Below are 21175 nucleotides of genomic sequence, written 5' to 3'. Positions count from 1 at the left end.
TGACCTTTTAGGGCCTTTTGACTACTTTACATCTGTGTTTCACAGAGCTATCGACCTCCCTAATAGACCAGTGAGACTTTTAATGTACATCTAAATAGTGTTGTGCTCCAACTAGAGCCATATAAAAACATAGCAGTTATGGACCTCACAATATGAGAGCCATACCTGTCTGCAAATTGTTTTAGTTACAAATCATATAATATAAATCATATGGGCTAGTTAATTATGGATCGTAAATACATCCACAAATCCAGACTTTTACTTTGGAGGGAACAGTTCAGGCATAAAATATACACTGCCTGCTTGCTGAAAAACAATGCTGATTGAACAGCAGCTTGCAGTGTGTGTGTGTGTGTGTGCATGCATGCGTGCGTGTGCGGTGCGTGCGTGTGTGATAGTGAACGTGTGTGTGTGTGTATATGTGTGTGTGTGACAGTGTTTGAGCTCAAGAACACATTGAATGGGTGGAGGGTGCACTCTTATGCAAGACATCTTATAGATGCATTGTTTACCGATGCTACAAAGTTGGCAATTGATCCGTGTCACTGTAGGTCATCTGAAAAGAATGGTGCTGCCAGTATGCAGAATAGAATAGACCTCTGTGTTTGTCTGAGGAAAGCAGCATTCAGCTCCTCTCCTGAACACCGGAGTATCTAGAAAGGGAATAAGGCCAATGCTGTAAAGGTCAAATCTTTATCACGAACCTTGTGGAAGGACTGCGGAACTACATTCTCTGACCTTATGGAAGGACTGAGGAACTACTTTCTGTGACCTTGTGGAAGGACTGCGGAACTACATTCTCTGACCTTGTGGAAGGACTGAGGAACTACTTTCTGTGACCTTGTGGAAGGACTGCGGAACTACATTCTCTGACCTTGTGGAAGGACTGAGGAACTACTTTCTGTGACCTTGTGGAAGGACTGAGGAACTACATTCTCTGACCTTGTGGAAGGACTGAGGAACTACTTTCTGTGACCTTGTGGAAGGACTGCGGAACTACATTCTCTGACCTTGTGGAAGGACTGAGGAACTACTTTCTGTGACCTTGTGGAAGGACTGCGGAACTACATTCTCTGACCTTGTGGAAGGACTGAGGAACTACTTTCTGTGACCTTGTGGAAGGACTGAGGAACTACATTCTCTGACCTTGTGGAAGGACTGAGGAACTACTTTCTGTGACCTTGTGGAAGGACTGCGGAACTACATTCTCTGACCTTGTGGAAAGACTGAGGAACTACTTTCTGTGACCTTGTGGAAGCATTGCGGAACTACTTTCTCTGACTTTGTAGAAGGACTGCGGAACTACTTTCTCTGACCTTGTGGAAGGACCGAGGAACTACTTTCACTGACCTTGTGGAAGGACTGAGGAACTACTTTCTGTGACCTAGTGAAAGGACTGAGGAGCTACTTTCATAAAATTTACAAATTCACCCTCTGCCCCTATTCTTTTTTTTTTTTTTACATTGATTAAGATGTTGCATCCTACTTTGCGACATGGCATATGTTGTGTCCTGTGTGTTAGCAGTCTAGTCACATCTTTCCATTTACTTCTCAGACTAGTGAAGGTAGGCAGTTTCCTGCTCATTTAATGCACACGTCTGTTTTTTTATGTAGTTGCTTATCTACGTCCAGATATGCACCAGATCCCAGTCTGATTACGGAATGAGACAGCAAGAATGTTGGCTTAATTTAAGGCTCAGGAAGCTAAAAATGGCAGCTGTTTTAAACTATTTTAAAGAATGAAAAGTTAACTCACAGAAGTAAAAAGGACAGAAAGAGGCCTTGTCTAACAAAAGACAGTCAGCAAACACAGCATTGTTAACTGAACTTTCTGATAGTACTAGTATTTGAATACAAAGAAGCACATGATAAACATATTTGTTGTGTTGCGCAATAGAGTGCTTTGCTGGTTGGGATTAAAAATAAAAAGATCAAAATCCTTCTCTTCAATATATAATTATTAAAAAAACACATTATGGTATTTTATGAAACAACTTAGCATATTGAAGCCTACAGAGCCCATTTTATAACTTTAACATCAGAACATCACTATACTGTCACCACAGCACAGAAATACACACACATGCACGGACACACACACACACACACACACACACACACACACACACACACACACACACACACACACACACACACACACACACACACACACACACACACACACACACACACACACATCAAGTACTTTTCATTTATATCAAGCACAGAAAACAGAAGCGTACAATAGCATCTGCTATAACCATACGATCCACATATTGCTTCAAAGCAACACCGAAAAGCACACTGACAATCAACTGCATCTACAAGAATAGATGGCTTAATTATGTCCTAGCCTAATGTGATGCTGCAAGGTAATGCATTATGGAATTGCATACACATTAGGAAAGTTTAGCTGCTTATGAGGTGTAAAAATCTGCCTTTTCCTAAACTGCATTGGATATGGGCTAAACATTTTGCTGATATAGAACCTAATTTCTAATTATTCTAAGACTACTTGATTGGGTAGATTCACTTGGCAATATGAAGTCCTTCTGCTAAGACTACCTGATTGGGTAGATTCACTTAGTAATATGAAGTCATTCTGCTAAGACTACCTGATTGGATAGATTCACTTAGTAAAATGAAGCCATTCTGCTAAGACTACCTGATTGGGTAGATTCACTTAGTAATATGAAGTCATTCTGCTAAGACTACCTGATTGGATAGATTCACTTAGTAAAATGAAGTCATTCTGCTAAGACTACCTGATTGGGTAGATTCACTTAGTAATATGAAGTCATTCTGCTAAGACTACCTGATTGGGTAGATTCACTTAGTAATATGAAGTCATTCTGCTAAGACTACCTGATTGGGTAGATTCACTTAGTAATATGAAGTCATTCTGCTAAGACTACCTGATTGGGTAGATTCACTTAGTAAAATGAAGCCATTCTGCTAAGACTACCTGATTGGGTAGATTCACTTGGTAATGTGACAGTAAAAGCCCACTAAGGTACACCTGAGGAACTCTCACTATCAATTCCTGCACTACATTGATAAGGTGTTGCTGCTGCAACAGGTACAAGTTACAGCGCATATAATTTAAATACATCAATGAAATGGCATTTAGATAAAATGTCATTCCTGGCTACAGCTGAAATACTGGCTGGTTATTAGTTGGTGATTTGGAATGTAACATGCATTTTATACCACATAGAGCAGCTGAAAAATTAAATAAAATCAATGTTGTTGCTTTTTGCTGTCGTGAGGTTATTGATGTGTGAGAAGGGGTCGAGCTAGGCTCAAGAGTGGAGGGTAGATACGGGATGCTTAAAGCATTGCCATTGATTTTATCATCACCAAAAATAGGAAAATTCAGTTGAGGTGGTGAGAGGGATAGGAGATGTTCGGAGGGGTTGCGATGGTTCTGCCCACCTTGGTTGTCACCGTGAGGAGGGGTTTCACTTCTGAAGACGCCTTACTGGGTATCTCCTTCAGGACCATGGCAACAGTCTTATCTGCAGCCCTAGAATCTCTCCCCTATAACAAGTGAAATCAACAATGACTCGTGTCAGGACAATTGGATCAGTCAATGTTTTTGCCCTCTAGGGCATCTTACCAACTTTACTTTATGATGATGGAATTATATAATAGGCTATGGTGAGCTATCTAGGAAAAAACAGCAACATTGATTGAAAACAAACCCACAAGACTATAACAATGGCTATGGAGGGGTTACTATACACAGAGAAGCATGGTCTCTTGCAGTGGAGGCTACTCAGAGGAGGAAGGGGAGGACCATCCTGCTCAGTGAATTTCATAAAAACTAAAACATTTACAAATTTAAAAGTTATCCTTTTTAGACATTATACTAAATATAAAACACACTGTTTTGGAATGAAGGTCTACAATAGCCTCAACAGCACTCTGTAGGGTAGCAACATGGTGTAGCCGGAGGACAGCTAGCTTCCATCCTCCTCTGGGTACATTGACTTCAATACAAAACCTTGGAGGTCATGGTTCTCACACCCTTCCATAGACTTACACAGTAATTATGACAACTTCAAAGGGATGTCCTCCAACCTATCAGAGCTCTTGCAGCATAAACTGTCATCTTGTCCACTCAATCAAAGGATCAGAGAATGAATCTAGTACTGAAAGTATAAGCTACAGCTATCTAGCACTGCAGTGCATGAATTGTGGTGAGTAGTTGACTCAAAGAAAAACAATAGTTGAACAGTTTTAAATAAATTAATTTCTTCAAAATTAAGGAGAACCATGGGAGAAATAGAGAGTTTATCATTTGTTTTCCAGTTTCACTTACATAGCTAGCAAAGGCAGCTAGATAGTTTAGCCTACTCAAACACCCAGCTCAAACAGAGGAATGCTATATTAGCTTGCTGGCTATGATTATCCAACACAAAACTGGAACTCTTCCAAGTCAGGTAAGCTTTTGGTTTTACTAATTTATTGCCATCGGGGCTTGCCGATGTAACTGCTAAACTGCTTACTGACTATACACTGGAACTGTACTGCAGGATTGTAGAGGGTTTACTAACGTGTTAGTTCTATTAACTATGTTGACTATGGCGTTACTTTAGCTAATATGGTGACAACGATGTAGGCTGTGTGCAGTGGTTATGATATGGTTTTGCGTCCAAAGTTTTTTTTCGCCTGGTCACATACAGCTCATGTGTTGTGCATTGAAGTCCACAAACGAAGAGAAACGGGGAGAGGAGGAGAGCGCATGGATGCGAGAAGGAATACAATGTGGCTGCTATGAAAGTGAACTGTGTTTGTGTGTGATCACGGGTGTATTTATTCCACTGATTCTGTTGAAAAACATTTCTTAAAACGGAAGCAAACAGAACAAAACGGGGATAAACGTACCTGAATTTGTCCAATACAAACTCTCGTTTGCAAGTATTGGTCTAATGATCAAGGCTGTATTTAATGTGTCACTGTCTGTCACCTCAAACCTTTCTCTCGACCTGTGTGCACCTACAGTGTACACTTTCATTCATAGGCTAGGTTGTAGCAACCTCTTGAAAATTTGAGTATCATGTAGTAGCCTAAACCTATCGATGTTACATTGAACTGGGTGAATGGAATATGAACAACAGGCGTCAGGTTACCTAGTGGTCAGTAACCAAAAGGTTGCTGGATGGTATCCCAGATCTGACATGGTAAAAATCTGTTTTTCTGCCCTTGAACAAGGCAGTTAACCCCGGGCGCCGTGGATGTCAATTAAAGCAGCCCTCCGTACCTCCCAGAGGGGTTGGGTTAAATGCGGAAGACACATTTCAGTTGAAGGCATTCAGTTGTACAACCGACTAGTTATCCCCCTTTCCCCAATATGCTCTAATAGAAATAAGGCCATGCTAATAAAAAATAAAATGTCCTCCCTCATCTTAAATGGCACTGACTGCCACTGGTCTCTTGTTACCTTCAGCAGTTTGATCAGATATAGCTACCATCTCTAATGATGACGAGTGGACAATACAGTAGGAATGTGCTAGTCAGTCTCTCATTGTTTAGAATTATCTAGGCTGGGTGATGAACTATACACATGTCTACTGGATGACTGCCAAGGGGACATAGGGCCATACTGGAAAGTAGCAGTCACGTTTCAGCGTGACCTCATACCGTGACTGTCCCTCGCCTTATTACAAGGCTGAAATTGATTTCAAAAGCCCATTGTTATCCTGATTCTAGACCGTAAAACCATAAACAATCTGGCAAAATAAATACATTGTTTTCACAGTACTCAACTGATATTTAAGATGGGCTCATATCACCAGTAGATGTATTGTTGGAGAAATATGAAGGTTCTGGCTATATAAAGGTGACCTACCCTAAACATTGAACATGAATAGCAGAACATTTGTAGTGCATTCATGTTACCAGCATTTCACATACTGTATGTACAGTCATGGCCAAAAGTTTTGAGAATGACACAAATATACATTTTCACAAAGTGTGCTGCCTCAGTTTGTATGATGGCAATTTGCATATACTCCAGAATGTTATGAAGAGTGATCAGATGAATTGCAATTAATTGCAAAGTCCCTCTTTGCCATGCAAATTAACTGAATCCCCCCAAAACATTTTCACTGCATTTCAGCCATGCCACAAAAGGACCAGCTGACATCATGTCAGTGATTCTCTAGTTAACACAGGTGTGAGTGTTGACGAGGACATGGCTGGAGATCACTCTGTCATGCTGATTGAGTTCGAATAACAGACTGGAAGCTTCACAAGGAGAGTGGTGCTTAGAATCATTGTTCTTTCTCTGTCAGCCATGGTTACCTGCAAGGAAACATGTGCCGTCATCATTGCTTTGCACAAAAAGGGCTTCACAGGCAAGGATATTGCTGCCAGTAAGATTGCACCTAAATCAACCATCAGATCATCAATAACTTCAGGTAGAGCGGTTCAACTGTTGTGAAGAAGGCTTCAGGGCGCCCAAGAAAGTCCAGCAAGTGCAAGGACCATCCCCTAAAGTTGATTCAGCTGCGGGATCGGGGCACCATCAGTACAGAGCTTGCTCAGGAATGACAGCAGGCAGGTGTGAGTGCATCTTACTTTTGGAGGACGGCCTGGTGTCAAGAAGGGCAGCAAAGAAGCCACTTCTCTCCGGGAAAAACATCAGGGACAGACTGATATTCTGCAAAAGGTACAGGGATTGGACTGCTGAGGACCGGGGGTAAAGTCATATTCTCTGATGAATCCCCTTTCCGATTGTTTGGGGCATCTGGAAAAAAGCTTGTCCGGAGAAGACAAGGTGAGTGCTACCATCAGTCCTGTGTCATGCAACAGTAAAGCATCCTGAGACCATTCATGTGTGGGGTTGCTTCTCAGCCAAGGGAGTGGGCTCACTCACAATTTTGCTTAAGAACACAGCCATGAATAAAGAATGGTAACAACACATCCTCCGAGAGCAACTTCTCCCAACCATCCAGGAACAGTTTGGTGACGAACAATGCCTTATCCAGCATGATGGAGCACCTTGCCATAAGGCAAAAGTGATAACTAAGTGGCTCGGGGAACAAAACATTTTGGGTCCATGGCCAGGAAACTCCCCAGACCTTAATCCCATTGAGAACTTGTGGTCAATCCTCAAGAGGCGGGTGGACAAACAAAAACACACAAATTCTGACGAACTCCAAGCATTGATTATGCAAGAATGGGCTGCCATCAGTCAGGATGTGGCCCAGAAGTTAATTGACAGCATGCCAGGGCGGATTGCAGAGGCCTTGAAAAAGAAGGGTCAACACTGCAAATATTGACTCTTTGCATCAACTTCATGTAATTGTCAATAAAAGCCTTTGACACTTATGAAATGCTTGTAATTATACTTCAGTATTCAATAGTAACATCTGACAAAAATATCTAAAGACAGTGAAGCAGCAAACTTTGTGAAAATTAATATTCGTGTCATTCTCAAATATTTTGGCCACAACTGTACAGTGTAATCTGTCATGGTATGCGTGAAGGGCTGTAGGAAGTCAGGCGCAGGAGAGCAGATAATTGGTCGCAAAACGGAGCCTTTTATTTGGCGAACCAAAAACACACGGCACAAACGGACACGGAAAAACAATACGGGTTGAACATAACCCAGCGCAACCAGCCTAACGTGCGCATACATGAAAACAGATAAACAATACCACACAAAGACATGGGGGAAACAGAGGGTTAAATACACAACACATAATGAGGGGAATGAGAACCAGGTGTGTGGTGAAACGAGACATTACAAATGGAAAATTAAAAACATTTTTAAAAAGCCTTCTTTGGCTCAATCTGTGTTTCCACTAATCTTTTGAGTGGCTAGTGTATCAAGAAAAATGTCTGCAGGCGAAGGAGGAGTGAGTTGTAGTTGTATGCTGCGAAATATGTCCAAGAAACTGTGGATCGTGTTTTGGGAAGGATTGTCTTTGATGTGTGTTGTGTGCTAGGTCAAGGTGTAGGTTTCTGTGGATCGTGTTTGGGAAGGATTGTCTTTGATGTGTGTTGTGTGCTAGGTCAAGGTGTAGGTTTCTGTGGATCGTGTTTTGGGAAGGATTGTCTTTGATGTGTGTTGTGTGCTAGGTCAAGGTGTAGGTTTCTGTGGATCGTGTTTTGGGAAGGATTGTCTTTGATGTGTGTTGTGTGCTAGGTCAAGGTGTAGGTTTCTGTGGATCGTGTTTTGGGAAGGATTGTCTTTGATGTGTGTTGTGTGCTAGGTCAAGGTGTAGGTTTCTGTGGATCGTGTTTTGGGAAGGATTGTCTTTGATGTGTGTTGTGTGCTAGGTCAAGGTGTAGGTTTCTGTGGATCGTGTTTTGGGAAGGATTGTCTTTGATGTGTGTTGTGTGCTAGGTCAAGGTGTAGGTTTCTGTGGATCGTGTTTTGGGAAGGATTGTCTTTGTTGTGTGCTAGGTCAAGGTATAGGTTTCTGTGGATCGTGTTTGGGAAGGATTGTCTTTGATGTGTGTTGTGTGCTAGGTCAAGGTGTAGGTTTCTGTGGATCGTGTTTTGGGAAGGATTGTCTTTGATGTGTGTTGTGTGCTAGGTCAAGGTGTAGGTTTCTGTGGATCGTGTTTGGGAAGGATTGTCTTTGATGTGGGTTGTGTGCTAGGTCAAGGTGTAGGTTTCTGTGGATCGTGTTTTGGGAAGGATTGTCTTTGATGTGTGTTGTGTGCTAGGTCAAGGTGTAGGTTTCTGTGGATCGTGTTTTGGGAAGGATTGTCTTTGATGTGTGTTGTGTGCTAGGTCAAGGTGTAGGTTTCTGTGGATCGTGTTTGGGAAGGATTGTCTTTGATGTGGGTTGTGTGCTAGGTCAAGGTGTAGGTTTCTGTGGATCGTGTTTTGGGAAGGATTGTCTTTGATGTGTGTTGTGTGCTAGGTCAAGGTGTAGGTTTCTGTGGATCGTGTTTTGGGAAGGATTGTCTTTGATGTGTGTTGTGTGCTAGGTCAAGGTGTAGGTTTATGTGGATCGTGTTTTGGGAAGGATTGTCTTTGATGTGTGTTGTGTGCTAGGTCAAGGTGTAGGTTTCTGTGGATCGTGTTTTGGGAAGGATTGTCTTTGTTGTGTGCTAGGTCAAGGTATAGGTTTCTGTGGATCGTGTTTGGGAAGGATTGTCTTTGATGTGTGTTGTGTGCTAGGTCAAGGTGTAGGTTTCTGTGGATCGTGTTTTGGGAAGGATTGTCTTTGATGTGTGTTGTGTGCTAGGTCAAGGTATAGGTTTCTGTGGATCGTGTTTGGGAAGGATTGTCTTTGATGTGTGTTGTGTGCTAGGTCAAGGTATAGGTTTCTGTGGATCGTGTTTTGGGAAGGATTGTCTTTGATGTGTGTTGTGTGCTAGGTCAAGGTATAGGTTTCTGTGGATCGTATTTTGGGAAGGATTGTCTTTGATGTGTGTTGTGTGCTAGGTCAAGGTGTAGGTTTCTGTGGATCGTGTTTTGGGAAGGATTGTCTTTGATGTGTGTTGTGTGCTAGGTCAAGGTGTAGGTTTCTGTGGATCGTGTTTTGGGAAGGATTGTCTTTGATGTGTGTTGTGTGCTAGGTCAAGGTGTAGGTTTCTGTGGATCGTGTTTTGGGAAGGATTGTCTTTGATGTGTGTTGTGTGCTAGGTCAAGGTGTAGGTTTCTGTGGATCGTGTTTTGGGAAGGATTGTCTTTGATGTGTGTTGTGTGCTAGGTCAAGGTGTAGGTTTCTGTGGATCGTGTTTGGGAAGGATTGTCTTTGATGTGGGTTGTGTGCTAGGTCAAGGTGTAGGTTTCTGTGGATCGTGTTTTGGGAAGGATTGTCTTTGATGTGTGTTGTGTGCTAGGTCAAGGTGTAGGTTTCTGTGGATCGTGTTTTGGGAAGGATTGTCTTTGATGTGTGTTGTGTGCTAGGTCAAGGTGTAGGTTTCTGTGGATCGTGTTTTGGGAAGGATTGTCTTTGATGTGTGTTGTGTGCTAGGTCAAGGTGTAGGTTTCTGTGGATCGTGTTTTGGGAAGGATTGTCTTTGATGTGTGTTGTGTGCTAGGTCAAGGTGTAGGTTTCTGTGGATCTTGTTTTGGGAAGGATTGTCTTTGTTGTGTGCTAGGTCAAGGTATAGGTTTCTGTGGATCGTGTTTGGGAAGGATTGTCTTTGATGTGTGTTGTGTGCTAGGTCAAGGTGTAGGTTTCTGTGGATCGTGTTTTGGGAAGGATTGTCTTTGATGTGTGTTGTGTGCTAGGTCAAGGTATAGGTTTCTGTGGATCGTGTTTGGGAAGGATTGTCTTTGATGTGTGTTGTGTGCTAGGTCAAGGTATAGGTTTCTGTGGATCGTGTTTTGGGAAGGATTGTCTTTGATGTGTGTTGTGTGCTAGGTCAAGGTGTAGGTTTCTGTGGATCGTGTTTTGGGAAGGATTGTCTTTGATGTGTGTTGTGTGCTAGGTCAAGGTGTAGGTTTCTGTGGATCGTGTTTTGGGAAGGATTGTCTTTGATGTGTGTTGTGTGCTAGGTCAAGGTGTAGGTTTCTGTGGATCGTGTTTTGGGAAGGATTGTCTATGATGTGTGTTGTGTGCTAGGTCAAGGTGTAGGTTTCTGTGGATCGTGTTTTGGGAAGGATTGTCTTTGTTGTGTGCTAGGTCAAGGTATAGGTTTCTGTGGATCGTGTTTGGGAAGGATTGTCTTTGATGTGTGTTGTGTGCTAGGTCAAGGTGTAGGTTTCTGTGGATCGTGTTTTGGGAAGGATTGTCTTTGATGTGTGTTGTGTGCTAGGTCAAGGTATAGGTTTCTGTGGATCGTGTTTGGGAAGGATTGTCTTTGATGTGTGTTGTGTGCTAGGTCAAGGTATAGGTTTCTGTGGATCGTGTTTTGGGAAGGATTGTCTTTGATGTGTGTTGTGTGCTAGGTCAAGGTATAGGTTTCTGTGGATCGTGTTTTGGGAAGGATTGTCTTTGATGTGTGTTGTGTGCTAGGTCAAGGTGTAGGTTTCTGTGGATCGTGTTTTGGGAAGGATTGTCTTTGATGTGTGTTGTGTGCTAGGTCAAGGTGTAGGTTTCTGTGGATCGTGTTTGGGAAGGATTGTCTTTGATGTGTGTTGTTTGCTAGGTCAAGGTATAGGTTTCTGTGGATCGTGTTTGGGAAGGATTGTCTTTGATGTGTGTTGTGTGCTAGGTCAAGGTGTAGGTTTCTGTGGATCGTGTTTTGGGAAGGATTGTCTTTGATGTGTGTTGTGTGCTAGGGCAAGGTGTAAGTTTCTGTGGATCGTGTTTGGGAAGGATTGTCTTTGATGTGGGTTGTGTGCTAGGTCAAGGTATAGGTTTCTGTGGATCGTGTTTGGGAAGGATTGTCTTTGATGTGTGTTGTGTGCTAGGTCAAGGTGTAGGTTTCTGTGGATCGTGTTTTGGGAAGGATTGTCTTTGATGTGGGTTGTGTGCTAGGTCAAGGTGTAGGTTTCTGTGGATCGTGTTTGGGAAGGATTGTCTTTGATGTGTGTTGTGTGCTAGGTCAAGGTGTAGGTTTCTGTGGATCGTGTTTTGGGAAGGATTGTCTTTGATGTGTGTTGTGTGCTAGGTCAAGGTGTAGGTTTCTGTGGATCGTGTTTCGGGAAGGATTGTCTTTGATGTGTGTTGTGTGCTAGGTCAAGGTGTAGGTTTCTGTGGATCGTGTTTTGGGAAGGATTGTCTTTGATGTGTGTTGTGTGCTAGGTCAAGGTATAGGTTTCTGTGGATCGTGTTTTGGGAAGGATTGTCTTTGATGTGTGTTGTGTGCTAGGTCAAGGTGTAGGTTTCTGTGGATCGTGTTTGGGAAGGATTGTCTTTGATGTGTGTTGTGTGCTAGGTCAAGGTGTAGGTTTCTGTGGATCGTGTTTTGGGAAGTATTGTCTTTGATGTGTGTTGTGTGCTAGGTCAAGGTATAGGTTTCTGTGGATCGTGTTTTGGGAAGGATTGTCTTTTATGTGTGTTGTGTGCTAGGTCAAGGTATAGGTTTCTGTGGATCGTGTTTGGGAAGGATTGTCTTTGATGTGGGTTGTGTGCTAGGTCAAGGTATAGGTTTCTGTGGATCTTGTTTTGGGAAGGATTGTCTTTGTTGTGTGCTAGGTCAAGGTGTAGGTTTCTGTGGATCGTGTTTTGGGAAGGATTGTCTTTGATGTGTGTTGTGTGCTAGCTCAAGGTATAGGTTTCTGTGGATCGTGTTTGGGAAGGATTGTCTTTGATGTGTGTTGTGTGCTAGGTCAAGGTATAGGTTTCTGTGGATCGTGTTTTGGGAAGGATTGTCTTTGATGTGTGTTGTGTGCTAGGTCAAGGTGTAGGTTTCTGTGGATCGTGTTTTGGGAAGGATTGTCTTTGATGTGTGTTGTGTGCTAGGTCAAGGTATAGGTTTCTGTGGATCGTGTTTTGGGAAGGATTGTCTTTGATGTGTGTTGTGTGCTAGGTCAAGGTGTAGGTTTCTGTGGATCGTGTTTTGGGAAGGATTGTCTTTGATGTGTGTTGTGTGCTAGGTCAAGGTGTAGGTTTCTGTGGATCGTGTTTTGGGAAGGATTGTCTTTGATGTGTGTTGTGTGCTAGGTCAAGGTGTAGGTTTCTGTGGATCGTGTTTGGGAAGGATTGTCTTTGATGTGTGTTGTGTGCTAGGGCAAGGTGTAAGTTTCTGTGGATCGTGTTTGGGAAGGATTGTCTTTGATGTGGGTTGTGTGCTAGGTCAAGGTATAGGTTTCGTGGATCGTGTTTGGGAAGGATTGTCTTTGATGTGGGTTGAGTGCTAGGTCAAGGTATAGGTTTCTGTGGAACGTGTTTGGGAAGGATTGTCTTTGATGTGTGTTGTGTGCTAGGTCAAGGTGTAGGTTTCTGTGGATCGTGTTTTGGGAAGGATTGTCTTTGATGTGTGTTGTGTGCTAGGTCAAGGTATAGGTTTCTGTGGATCGTGTTTGGGAAGGATTGTCTTTGATGTGTGTTGTGTGCTAGGTCAAGGTATAGGTTTCTGTGGATCGTGTTTTGGGAAGGATTGTCTTTGATGTGTGTTGTGTGCTAGGTCAAGGTGTAGGTTTCTGTGGATCGTGTTTGGGAAGGATTGTCTTTGATGTGTGTTGTGTGCTAGGTCAAGGTGTAGGTTTCTGTGGATCGTGTTTTGGGAAGGATTGTCTTTGATGTGTGTTGTGTGCTAGGTCAAGGTATAGGTTTCTGTGGATCGTGTTTGGGAAGGATTGTCTTTGATGTGTGTTGTGTGCTAGGTCAAGGTGTAGGTTTCTGTGGATCGTGTTTTGGGAAGGATTGTCTTTGATGTGTGTTGTGTGCTAGGTCAAGGTGTAGGTTTCTGTGGATCGTGTTTTGGGAAGGATTGTCTTTGATGTGTGTTGTGTGCTAGGTCAAGGTATAGGTTTCTGTGGATCGTGTTTTGGGAAGGATTGTCTTTGATGTGTGTTGTGTGCTAGGTCAAGGTATAGGTTTCTGTGGATCGTGTTTTGGGAAGGATTGTCTTTGATGTGTGTTGTGTGCTAGGTCAAGGTGTAGGTTTCTGTGGATCGTGTTTTGGGAAGGATTGTCTTTGATGTGTGTTGTGTGCTAGGTCAAGGTGTAGGTTTCTGTGGATCGTGTTTTGGGAAGGATTGTCTTTGATGTGTGTTGTGTGCTAGGTCAAGGTGTAGGTTTCTGTGGATCGTGTTTGGGAAGGATTGTCTTTGATGTGTGTTGTGTGCTAGGTCAAGGTTTAGGTTTCTGTGGATCGTGTTTGGGAAGGATTGTCTTTGATGTGTGTTGTGTGCTAGGTCAAGGTGTAGGTTTCTGTGGATCGTGTTTTGGGAAGGATTGTCTTTGATGTGTGTTGTGTGCTAGGTCAAGGTGTAGGTTTCTGTGGATCGTGTTTCGGGAAGGATTGTCTTTGATGTGTGTTGTGTGCTAGGTCAAGGTGTAGGTTTCTGTGGATCGTGTTTTGGGAAGGATTGTCTTTGATGTGTGTTGTGTGCTAGGTCAAGGTGTAGGTTTCTGTGGATCGTGTTTGGGAAGGATTGTCTTTGATGTGTGTTGTGTGCTAGGTCAAGGTGTAGGTTTCTGTGGATCGTGTTTTGGGAAGTATTGTCTTTGATGTGTGTTGTGTGCTAGGTCAAGGTGTAGGTTTCTGTGGATCGTGTTTTGGGAAGGATTGTCTTTGATGTGTGTTGTGTGCTAGGTCAAGGTGTAGGTTTCTGTGGATCGTGTTTTGGGAAGGATTGTCTTTGATGTGTGTTGTGTGCTAGGTCAAGGTGTAGGTTTCTGTGGATCGTGTTTTGGGAAGGATTGTCTTTGATGTGTGTTGTGTGCTAGGTCAAGGTGTAGGTTTCTGTGGATCGTGTTTTGGGAAGGATTGTCTTTGATGTGTGTTGTGTGCTAGGCCAAGGTGTAGGTTTCTGTGGATCGTGTTTGGGAAGGATTGTCTTTGATGTGTGTTGTGTGCTAGGTCAAGGTGTAGGTTTCTGTGGATCGTGTTTTGGGAAGGATTGTCTTTGATGTGTGTTGTGTGCTAGGGCAAGGTGTAAGTTTCTGTGGATCGTGTTTGGGAAGGATTGTCTTTGATGTGGGTTGTGTGCTAGGTCAAGGTATAGGTTTCTGTGGATCGTGTTTTGGGAAGGATTGTCTTTGATGTGTGTTGTGTGCTAGGTCAAGGTGTAGGTTTCTGTGGATCGTGTTTTGGGAAGGATTGTCTTTGATGTGTGTTGTGTGCTAGGTCAAGGTGTAGGTTTCTGTGGATCGTGTTTGGGAAGGATTGTCTTTGATGTGTGTTGTGTGCTAGGTCAAGGTGTAGGTTTCTGTGGATCGTGTTTGGGAAGGATTGTCTTTGATGTGTGTTGTGTGCTAGGTCAAGGTGTAGGTTTCTTTGTGTTTGACATAAATTCACATTTCGGTCAGATTTGGATTTACATCCCAGGTGACGAGAAAACTTAGCTTTATGCTTATACTTCAACTTTTTGTCTATTATCAACACAGCTAAGTAGCGTAAACAGCAGAATCTCGAATAACTCATTATGAAAATACTCTTGACTTGATTGTGCTGAAAATAGGTGGTATAGGTAAAACAGTGGCTTTTATCCCTTCTCTGTGGGGTGTGCAGAATGTGGGGGAAAATAGCTGAAATAGCTTCGAAATATGATGGTGATCATAAACAAGGGGGACCACAAAGCCCTCAATTAGTTAGAGAAAGTTTATTATTTTTCATAAACTTTCAATGACAAATCAGAGAGGTAATTTATCAAACCATATTCACCTAGAAACTACAGGTTTATTATAGCAGCATGGCCTCAGAGCCATACGAAACATACTTTATGTATTTCTGAGCAACTCCAAGATATATGATACCCACTAATGGTCTAGTTGCTTTAGACAGAATGAAGGTAGGGAGGTTTGTTGGGGAGGTTTGTTGGGGAGGATGGTTGGGCATAATCCACGACTGTTTAGCAGTCCAAAGGTTGCATGTTCGAGTGGCATCGGGCACAACTGTAGCATTAAAGCTAACCCTTTCCTATCCCTTAACCCAATTCACCTCAAACCTAATGTTATCTGTCGCATAATTTAAATCACATTTGATTGGTCACATACACATATTTAGCAGATGTTATTGCGGGTGTAGCGAAATGCTTGTGTTCCTAGCTCCAATAGTGCAGTAGTATCTAACAGTTCACAACAATACACACAAATCAAAAAGTAAAAGAATGGAATTCAGAAATATATAAATATTAGATTGAGCACTGTCGGAGTGGCATTGACTAAAATACAGTAGAATAGAATACAGTATATACACATGAGATGAGTAAAGCAGTATGTAAACATTATTTAAATGTTATTAAAGGGACCGGTGTTCCATTATTAAAGTGACCAGTGATTCCATGTCTATGTATATAGGGCAGCAGCCTCTAAGGTGCAGGGTTGAGTAACCGGGTGGAAGCCGGCTAGTGATGGCTATTTAACAGTCTGATGGCCTTGAGATAGAAGCTGTTTTTCAGTCTCTTGGTCCCAGCTTTGATGCACATGTACTGACCTCGCCTTCTGAATGATAGCAGGGTGAACAGGCCATGAACAGGCCATGGTGGTTGATGTACTTGATGATCTTTTTGGCCTTCCTGTGACATTGGGTGCTGTATGTGTCTTGGAGGGTAGGTAGTTTGCCCCTGATGATGTGTTGGGCAGACCGCACCACCCTCTGGAGAGCTCTGCGATTGAGGGCGGTGCAGTTGCCGTACCAGGTGGTGATACAGCCCGACAGAATACTCTCAATTGTGCATCTGAATAAGTTTGTGAAGGTTTTAGGGGCAAAGCAACATTTCTTCAGTCTCCTGAGATTGAAGAGGCGCTGTTGCGCCTTCTTCACCACACTGTCGGTGTGGGTGGACCATTTCAGAACCTCATTGATCTGTACACTGAGAAACTTGAAGCTTTCCACCTTCTCCACTGCAGTCCTGTCGATGTGGATAGGGGCATGCTCCCTCTGCTGTTTCCTGAAGTCCACAATCAGCTCCTGTGTTTATGTTGACATTGAGTGAGAGGTTATTTTACTGGCACCACTCTCCCATGGCACTCACCTAGTCTCTGTGGGCTGTCTTGTCATTGCTGGTAATCATGCCTACTACTGTTGTGTCGTTTGAGGCGTGCGTGGCAACGAAGTCATGGGGGAACAGGGAGTACAGGAGGGGACTGAGCATGCACCCTTGTGGGGCCCCTGTGTTGAGGAACAGCGAAGTGGGGGTGTTGTTTCCTACCTTCACCACCTGGGGGGCGGCCCGTCAGGAAGTTAAGAACCCAGTTGCACAGGACAGGGTTCAGACCCAGGGACCCAAGCTTAATGATGAGCTTGGAGGGTACTATGGTGTTGAATGCTGCGCTATAGCCAATGAACAGCATTCTTACATAGGTATTCCTCTTATCCAGATGGGACATATTTAGCAGATGTTATTGCTGCTGTAGCGAAATGCTACATGAATTCACCTAACCTTTGTTATTTTCTACTAATCTTTTACATAAATTATAACAATTTTTTTTATCTGCCCCATGTGGGATTAAAATGTACAACCATTGAACTGAGCCAACTGTTTTAGCAGACTGCATCACCAATCAGTCATAGCAGTTGGGAAAAAATAAGAGTTGACATGACCACCACTGTCATGTATTTCTTGTTACTATGGATTTAGCTACTCCTCTGACGAGGAGGAGTAGTAAGGATCGGAGAACCAAAGCGCAGCGTGATGTGAATACATTCTTTTAATGTAAGACGAAATACAGTACACTAAACAAACAAAATAACAAAACCACCATGACTGCTATCAACACAGCGTGCAAACATGCAACATCCATAGACCTAGATAATCACCCACAAAATACTCAAGGAATATGGCTGCCTAAATATGGTTCCCAATCAGAGACAACAATAAACAGCTGCCTCTAATTGAGAACCAATCTAGGCAACCATAGACATACAAAACCCTTAGACTGGTTACAACCCCATAAACAAACAAAAGCCCTAGACAGGACGAAAACATATAATCACCCATGTCACACCCTGACCTAACCAAAATAATAAAGAAAACAAAGAATACTAAGGTCAGGGCGTGACAACTAATATTAACGTAATATGCTCATACACAGTAGTTTACATGTTTTTGTTTTTGTTTGTAAAAGCACATAGATCTGTATGAAACGGCAAGCAAAAAACATTGAATTTTGTCATATGCGGAAATGTGCCTTACTGCCTTTTGATTTTCGTGTAACGTCAGTAATCTAGTAAAGGAAACATCATGCGAAATATATTGGCACGCTGTCACCTGCTTTTACAGTAAGCCTTGAAGTGGCACCACCCAGCACATGTAGAAGGGAGTGGATTTCATACCGAAACCCCCCCTTGCGATGACAAAGAGCTAGATTTGCTACTGAAAGACCAACATATATCACTTTTGCAACGAACTGTCGAAATGAAGACCAGAATTGACGTGTTTCACTATAACTAAGCCTAAAACATCTGTTTTTTGATGGGTTTTTTTTTCTTTCTCATGAAAGTTACTCTTTAAAGTAAAATTACATCTCCTGCTAATTACTGCCAATATTTTAATCAAAAGATTAGGTGTCCTTGGTGGCTGAGTAAATAAACGTTTCTGTTAGTTTCGTTACCAAGTTAATGCATTTACAATCCCCTGGTCACCAATCCCCTGGTCACCAATCCCCTGGTCACCAATCCCCTGTTCACCAATCCCCTGGTCATCAATCCCCTGTTCACCAATCCCCTGGTCACCAATCCCCTGTTCACCAATCCCCTGGTCACCAAGACTGGTCATGCAGAGAGCATCATGAAGAACAAGGAACACACCAGGCAGGTCCAAGATACTGTTGTGAAGAAGTTTAAAGCCGGATTTGGATACAAAACGATTTCCCAAGCTTTAAACATCCCAAGGAGCACTGTGCAAGCGATAATATTGAAATGGAAGGAGTATCAGACCACTGCAAATCTACCAAGACCTGGCCATCCCTCTAAACGTTCAGCTCATACAAGGAGAAGACTGATCAGAGATGCAGCCAAGAGGCCCATGATCACTCTGGATGAACTGCAGAGATCTACAGCTGAGGTGGGAGACTCTGTCCATAGGACAACAATCAGTCATATATTGCACAAATCTGGCCTTTATGGAAGAGTGGCAAGAAGAAAGCCATTTCTTAAAGATATCCATAAAAAGTGTTGTTTAAAGTTTGCCACAAGCCACCTGGGAGACACACCAAACATGTGGAAGAAGGTGCTCTGGTCAGATGAAACCAAAATTGAACTTTCTGGCAACAATGCAAAACGTTATGTTTGGCGTAAAAGCAACACAGCTGAACACACCATCCCCACTGTCAAACATGGTGGTGGAGCATCATGGTTTGGGCCTGCTTTTCTTCAGCAGGGACAGGGAAGATGGTTAAAATTGATGGGAAGATGGATGGAGCCAAATACAGGACCATTCTGGAAGAAAACCTGATGGAGTCTGCAAAAGACCTGAGACTGGGATGGAGATTTGTCTTCCAACAAGACAATGATCCAAAACATAAAGCAAAATCTACAATGGAATGGTTAAAAAATAAACATATCCAGGTGTTAGAATGGCCAAGTCAAAGTCCAGACCTGAATCCAATCGAGAATCTGTGGAAAGAACTGAAAACTGCTGTTCACAAATGCTCTCCATCCAACCTCACTGAGCTCAAGCTGTTTTGCAAGGAGGAATGGGAAAAAATGTCAGTCTCTCGATGTGCAAAACTGATAGAGACATACCCCAAGCGACTTACAGCTGTAATCGCAGCAAAAGGTGGCGCTACAAAGTATTAACTTAAGGGGGCTGAATAATTTTGCACGCCCAATTTTTCAGTTTTTGATTTGTTAAAAAAGTTTGAAATATCCAATAAATGTCGTTCCACTTCATGATTGTGTCCCACTTGTTGTTGATTCTTCACAAAAAAATACAGTTTTATATCTTTATGTTTGAAGCCTGAAATGTGGCAAAAGGTCGCAAAGTTCAAGGGGGCCGAATACTTTCGCAAGGCACTGTATATTTATGTTTTCAATCAACATTGGAGAAGAACTATAGTTTACGTGTTATCAACATTCTAAGCCAATCCCGTCTGTTTTGCCCCATAGTTGTGCAAGCTAAACAACCAACCCGTCTGTGACGCTGTTTGATGGATCTCTAGACTTGCTCCTGACCCCTGTTTGATGCATCTCTAGACTTGCTCCTGACCCCTGTTTGATGGATCTCTAGACTTGCTCCTGACCCCTGTTTGATGGATCTCTAGACTTGCTCCTGACCCCTGTTTGATGGATCTCAAGACTTGCTCCTGACCCCTGTTTGATGGATCTCTAGACTTGCTCCTGACCCCTGTTTGATGGATCTCTAGACTTGCTCCTGACCCCTGTTTGATGGATCTCTAGACTTGCTCCTGACCCCTGTTTGATGCATCTCTACGAGAGGTCTGACGATTAATCGGAATGGCCGATTTCAAGTTTTCATAACAATCAGAAATCGGTATTTTTGGGCGCCGATTTGATGATTTAATTTAAAAAAATTATATATATATATTTTATACCTTTATTTAACTAGGCAAGTCAGTTAAGAACACATTCTTACTTTCAATGACGGCCTAGGAATGGTGGGTTAACTGCCTCGTTCAGGGGCAGAACGACAGATTTTCACCTTGTCAGCTCGGGGGATCCAACCTTGCAACCTTACAGTTAACTAGTCAACGCAATAACGACCTGCCTCTCTCTCGTTGCACTCCAAAGGAGACTGCCTGTTACGTGAATGCAGTAAGCCAAGGTAAGTTGCTAGCTAGCATTAAACTTATCTTATAAAAAACAATCAATCATAATCACTAGTTAACTACACATGGTTGATGATATTACTAGATATTATCTAGCGTGTCCTGCGTTGCATATAATCTGACTGAGCATACAAGCATACAAGCATCTAAATATCTGACTGAACGGTGGTAGGCAGAAGAAGGAGCTTAAACATTAATTCAAACAGCACTTTCGCGCGTTCTGCCAGCAGCTCTTCGTTGTGCGTCAAGCATCGCGCTGTTTATGACTTCAAGCCTATCATCTCCCGAGATGAGGCTGGTGTAACCGAAGTGAAATGGCTAGCTAGTCAATGCTAATAGCATTTCAAACGTCACTCGCTCTGAGCCTTCTAGTAGTTGTTCCCCTTGCTCTGCATGGGTAACGCTGCTTCGATGGTGGCTGTTGTCGTTGTGTTGCTGGTTCGAGCCCAGGTAGGAGTGAGGAGAGGGACGGAAGCTATACTGTTACACTGGCAATACTAAAGTGCCTATAAGAACATCCAATAGTCAAAGGTTAATGAAATACAAATGATATAGAGGGAAATAATCCTATAATAACTACAACCTAAAACTTACCTGGGAATATTGAAGACTCATGTTAAAAGGAACTACCAGCTTTCATATGTTCTTATGTTCTGAGCAAGGAACTGAAACGTTAGCTTTGTTACATAGCACATGTTGCACTTTTACTTTCTTCTCCAACACTTTGGTTTTTTAATTATTTAAACCAAATTGAACATGTTTCATTATTTACTTGAGGCTAAATTGATTTTATTGATGTATTATATTAAGTTAAAATAAGTGTTCATTCAGTATTGTTGTTATTGTCATTATTACAAATAAATAAATAAAAATCAGTATCGGCTTTTTTGGTCCTCCAATAATCGGTATCGGCG

General features: G+C 42.6%; 1 protein-coding gene across 1 annotated transcript in view; it reads right to left on the bottom strand.

Moving 5' to 3' along the window:
- LOC139414968 (PEX5-related protein-like) overlaps positions 1-21175 on the bottom strand; it is a 199280-nt gene that overhangs the window by 103782 nt on the left and 74323 nt on the right. The window contains exon 2 of the mRNA XM_071162650.1: positions 3436-3540. Coding sequence (XP_071018751.1) covers positions 3436-3540 — 105 coding nt within the window. The remainder of the gene's footprint in view (positions 1-3435; positions 3541-21175) is intronic.

Source organism: Oncorhynchus clarkii, chromosome 1, assembly GCF_045791955.1.
Source record: "Oncorhynchus clarkii lewisi isolate Uvic-CL-2024 chromosome 1, UVic_Ocla_1.0, whole genome shotgun sequence".
Lineage (NCBI taxonomy): Eukaryota > Metazoa > Chordata > Actinopteri > Salmoniformes > Salmonidae > Oncorhynchus > Oncorhynchus clarkii.
Note: the sequence above shows the minus strand (reverse complement) of the source record. Positions and strands in the feature narration are given on the sequence as shown.